Source organism: Cydia splendana, chromosome 9, assembly GCF_910591565.1.
Source record: "Cydia splendana chromosome 9, ilCydSple1.2, whole genome shotgun sequence".
In the NCBI taxonomy this organism is placed as follows: Eukaryota; Metazoa; Arthropoda; class Insecta; order Lepidoptera; family Tortricidae; genus Cydia; species Cydia splendana.
The window spans coordinates 19,733,984-19,739,983 of record NC_085968.1 but is presented as its reverse complement, the minus strand read 5'-3'; the positions used below and the strand labels follow the sequence as shown (position 1 = coordinate 19,739,983).

Here is a 6,000-nt window from a genome sequence, read left to right as displayed (position 1 = left end):
AACAACGGAGTTAATGTAGAAATACTATTTGGCATTCGCTGAGCCACAAATCAAGTCTTATGTATTACCATTTTGAAGTCACCCTGTATTATCCGTACTATAATTATGGCACCGATTTCAAACATAATATTATAATATCAGTTCCATTTATCTTTTTTGAAGTCGTTTTATACAGGTCACAACATTATTGAATATAAACTGTTGTGAATAATTTTACGGTTTAGAGTCACTTGTTTTTAGTCACTCGCGCGGCACTAACAGTGCGAGCAGCGTTCAGTAAGCGATACACGGCCGTCGTGAACGCTGCTCGCACTGTTAGTGCTTGAGAAAGGAGACCTAGGCTCTCCGAAACATGTCGCGCGAGTGACTAAAAACAAGTGAGTCTAACTAAACCGTAAAATTATTCAATGTTAGTACGCCTCACAACAGTTTAAATTTGATCACAACATTATTTTTGAATAATTTTGTATTATGCACGCCATTTTCAGATGACAGATACCTGGTTCGACCTCCACCTCACCTGGACAAAAGGCCATTGTGTGAAACAGGATCAACTGGTCATACGGGATGTACTGGTCATACGGGATCAACTTGTCATGCGGGATGTACTGGTCATACGGGATCAACTTGTCATGCGGGATGTACTGGTCATACGGGATCAACTGGAGGGACGGGATCAACGGGTCATACAGGATCAACTGGATGGACGGGATCAACGGGTCATACAGGATCTACTGGAGGCACGGGATCAACTGGTGGAACCGGATCAACTGGTAGCACGGGATCAACCGGAGGCACAGGATCCACTTGGCATACGGGATCCACTGGTCATACGGGATCAACTGGTCATACGGGATCAACTGGAGGCACGGGATCAACTGGTGGGACCGGCTCAACTGGAGGCACGGGATCAACGGGACATACAGGATCAACTGGAGGCACGGGATCAACCGGAGGCACGGGATCCACTTGGCATACGGGATCTACTGGTCATACGGGTTCAACGAGTCATACAGGATCAACTGGATGGACGGGATCAACGGGTCATACAGGATCAACTGGATGGACGGGGTCAACTGGTCATACGGGATCAACTGGTGGTACCGGCTCAACTGGAGGCACGGGATCAACGGGTTATACAGGATCAACTGGATGGACGGGATCAACGGGTCATACAGGATCTACTGGAGGCACGGGATCAACTGGTGGAACCGGATCTACTGGTAGCACGGGATCAACCGGAGGCACAGGATCCACTTGGCATACGGGATCCACTTGGCATACGGGATCAACTGGTCATACGGGATCAACTGGAGACACGGGATCAACTGGTGGGACCGGCTCAACTGGAGGCACGGGATCAACGGGTCATACAGGATCAACTGGATGGACGGGATCAACGGGTCATACAGGATCAACAGGATGGACGGGATCAACTGGTCATACGGGATCAACTGGTGGGACCGGCTCAACTGGAGGCACGGGATCAACGGGTCATACAGGATCAACTGGATGGACGGGATCAACGGGTCATACAGGATCAACTGGATGGACGGGATCAACGGGTCATACAGGATCTACTGGAGGCACGGGATCAACTGGTGGAACCGGATCTACTGGTAGCACGGGATCAACCGGATGCACAGGATCCACTTGGCATACGGGATCAACTGGTCATACGGGATCTACTGGTCATACGGGATCAACTGGAGACACGGGATCAACTGGTGGGACCGGATCTACAGGAAGCACGGGATCAACCGGAGGCACGGGATCAACAGGAGGCACGGGATCAACCGGAGGCACGGGATCAACAGGAGGCACGGGATCAACTGGTGGGACCGGATCAACCGGAGGCACGGGATCAACCGGAGGCACGGGATCAACTGGTGGGACCGGATCAACCGGAGAGACAGGTTCAACTGGAGGGACGGGACCAGATGATTGTGGGGGTAATTGCATTTTTTGTAATAGTTAAAGTATTATAGTAAACACAGTACAGCTTGCCAATTTAAAGAAGTCGGTATGTAGATTATTGTTACATGACGGGCTTAACCGAGCATACTTGGTCTCGCAGAGCCGCCTAAAGCTTGATGAAATTCTGATCCGCCTTGTAGTTCATACAACTAACTACGAGATTAACAAAATGGCATATGTATAACGGCTGTCGTGGGTGTTTTCTATGTTGATACTCAAATATTCATAAATATTGGTATAGCTACTATATATTTTATCGTTGTCTTAGTTCCCACAACAAAATCCTTATTGAGCTTAATGTGAGGCTTAGCGCCACTTGCACCATCCTACCAACCCCGGGTTAACCATCTAAACCAGGAATTACCATGGTTACCAGTACGATTTGACACTGGGTTAACAGTTTAACCACTTAAACTCGGGTTAATGGGATGGTGCAAGTAATATTAATGAAATTGCAAGTAATATTAATGAAATAGAAATGAAATATTTATTTATTTCTTTATAGGTATTTACTTTTATCATTAATTGGTTCTTCACAGGCAATCCAAGGTGTCCCAAAAACGAGGTGTACTACAACTGCACAGGCGAGTGTATACCACGGAAATGCGATGAACTCGGCTTCCCACTGCATTGCAACAAGAAGTGCAGGCCTGAGTGCGTTTGTAAGGACAACTACGTGCGGAACGATCGTGGCGTTTGCATCCCAATTGAGAAGTGCCCATGTAAGTATATATAGTATTATGATTTATTATGCACCACATCATGGAAGAACCATACAAATGCGGCCAAGTGCGAGTCGGACTCGCCCATGAAGGGTTCCGTAGCAGCAAATAACATAATAAAATTGCGGTTTACGATTTATGACGTATTAAAAAAAACTACTTACTAGATCTCGTTTTTTAGTTTCAGTTCTAAGTATGGGGAACCCCCAAAACTTATTGTTTTTTTTCTATTTTTGTGTGAAAATCTTAATGCGGTTCACAGACATCTACTTACCAAGTTTCAACAGTATAGTTTTTATAGTTTCGGAAAAAAGTGGCTGCGACATACGGACGGACAGACAGACAGACATGACGAATCCATAAGGGTTCCGTTTTTGCCATTTGGCTACGGAACCCTAAAAAAGAACATCAGATTTTTTGTCATTATCTTGTTTGGTCAAAGACTGTAACTGGTCGCTTTCTTAAAGTCTTATTCGTTTTTCGACGAATGAGTCACGAATACCGAATGATACAAAATAAGAAATAAAAAAAAAACAAATGAGACGAGCTCTGATCCGATATTTCGTGTATAGGTTTATAGGCTTATACGAAAAGCAACCAAAATTTCACTAGTTTTTTTACTACCTACAAGATCAATCTATTATAAATTCAGACATAGAAGTTATTGTGGCAAAATAAAGTGATTGACAAAATAAAATATCGACATGTTTTGTTATCGATGTTACCTTAACGTTATACTTAGATATTCATTACATTTTATAAGAAGATAGCTACCGCGAAACACACAACGCGTTCGATATCTTCTTCTCTTTTGATATATTGGTAGTTTTCTATTATTTTGGCCCTGTATACTACAGTTTACGTTTTAATTTTTAAGTAAGTACTAAATATATGTCATAAAGAAATTATGTACCTACCGCTTTGTAATTGATTTGCATTATTGTCTCTGCAACTTACCTACAGCAAGTAAAAATTACATATTTTAAATATTAATCTACGTAAGACTTATCGATAACAGATTTATTGATGTTTCATTTTCTCAAACATCACTCGTTTTTGCCACAAAAACTTCTGTCTGATTATAATTATTTTATCTGACAGCATGTGGAGGCGATAGAAATGCCCAACAAGGATGCGGCAACCATTGCGGTAGAAGTTGCTCAGACATCGGTAAACCACCACGACCATGCCCACTGTTCTGCATATACAATGGCTGCGACTGCAGGCCCGGATATTACTATGACCCTAATACAAAGAAATGCGTCAAGCCTAAAGACTGCAGTAAGTATTAATTCTTTTTTTGGCATTTAACAAAATGATAAAAGGAAGGACTTGTGGAATTTATATGACTGTAAATTTTTACTCCTCCTGTCCTCTGTTCTTAAATTGACATACAAAATTGGTACCTATAATTGTAATTTTTAATTGTTAAAAATATTAATGAATAAAATGTAACTGAACAAACTAGAGTCCCCTAGGACTCCTAATTTCCTATTGTTTATGAGACTGATAATGATGATAATAAGCTGCCAGAACCGGATCGGACAGAAAAAAATAGAATAGAAAACTTTGAGATACGCCTCTTGTGAATAACTAAGAGAAACATCGACTATTATTCATGTTTCCTCGATGTTTAATGCTCTTGTTTGTTTAGCACGCACATGCCCAGTCAACGAAGAATATAGCACTTGCATCAATGGCGGCTGCGTTGCACGTAACTGCAGTCAACTTGGCAAGCCAGTGATTTGCGTAAAAATAGACCCCAAATATTGCATCAAGGGATGCGTTTGCATAAAGGGCTACTTGAGGGACAAAAACGGAATTTGTGTGCCAGAGAAGCAATGCAATAGTAAGTTTAAATTTCTCTTGTATAGTATTAAATTGCTGCTGACAGCAATAGTTGGTAAGCAGGCGAGGTGTTCAAAATGATTTCGACGCGAATTTATTGTTAACAGAGCAAGAGCGCGTCAAGGTAATTGTGAACACCTCGCCCGCTTAGCAACTCCTTAGCTCTAAAGTGCACTGGGTTAACTTTGAAAGCAGGCATGGTATAATAATATACTCCGCCTGGTACTCTATTCCGAGATTCGCGTATGACCTAACTGACACGGGCCTACGTCATCATGCTGTTTACAGGTTCTCAAACTTTAAAATGTGGGAGAATTTTAACCAACGGTGAAAATTATTTTAACGGCATTAATTTTAAGTTATTCATGTAGAAACATAGTAAAATAAAACAAATCTAATGTATTAAATTAAACTTTATTTATCTATACAAGACAAACGTTTGAAAAACTAATTCACAGTTACACATTAATTACCAAGCTTACGACGTGAAAAGTTTGGAAAACACTGCGACTGCTGACACTGAGCGAGAAGGAAATAACAATTAACACGCGTTCGACAAGGATGACGGTCAGGGCATGAAGTTATCTAGATCCGAATTGTCAAATGTGACAGCGCTATCCTGTGTTGCCAGTAATGTAAACAGAATTACCCGAACGTCTGAAATTTCTTTCGTGAATCGGAAGATATTGCTAACGAATAATTAAAAATGACGTGTTATTGTCAAATTTAAGATAAAATACATATAAATGAAAATTATAAAATTATAAAGAAATATTTTAACTTATTAACCATAGGTATAATGTACCCATGTAACATGTTATGTTGAAATAAAGTGGCAATGTTATTGTGACGTAGGCCCGTGTCACTCTGGGAATAGAAGACCATGTTTTATTAGACCATGGAAAGCAGGGTAGTTTTGGAAATCGCTAATATCTACTAAACCAGAAGAACTTCATACTTTCACTATGCCTACGCAGTATCTACAACGCTTACTACCTCTAAGATATCTTGCTTACCATCGCTATAGTTAGTAGAAAGCGCTTTTCGTAGGTATATATTTAGTAGATGTTTGCAATTTTCAAAATTAGCCCGCATTAAGTTTTGAATTCCGCAAGGTCCTATACAACGGTTTACGGCTATTTGTTATTAATTTATTTATTATTATTCACTAATGATATACATATACTATTTACTCATGGTAAATGTAGTAATAAGCAACAAATTACCAACTGTTTCTTTTTATTTATTAATTTATCTAAAAGCGAGTATTTAACTATGTACCTACCTAATATTGGGTCAATGTTGTAGGCCATTGCAACCATGCGGTGGAAGGAGATAGCATATCCTCTTGCTCTTTCCAAAGCATAACTGCTCTGATTGGCCTACTTTGATTCAATGTCTGTGTACTCGCCATAAAATGAATACAACGTCGCTTGAGAGAAATATAATGGAA

The 6,000-nt window shown here is 40.7% G+C and overlaps 1 protein-coding gene across 1 annotated transcript in view; it reads left to right on the top strand.

The window, feature by feature from the left end:
- The first annotated feature begins 2,342 nt into the window (after positions 1–2,342).
- LOC134793937 (zonadhesin-like) overlaps positions 2,343–6,000 on the top strand; it is a 39,982-nt gene continuing 36,324 nt past the window's right edge. The window contains exons 1-4 of the mRNA XM_063765654.1: positions 2,343–2,352; positions 2,517–2,699; positions 3,801–3,980; positions 4,354–4,548. Coding sequence (XP_063621724.1) covers positions 2,343–2,352; positions 2,517–2,699; positions 3,801–3,980; positions 4,354–4,548 — 568 coding nt within the window. The remainder of the gene's footprint in view (positions 2,353–2,516; positions 2,700–3,800; positions 3,981–4,353; positions 4,549–6,000) is intronic.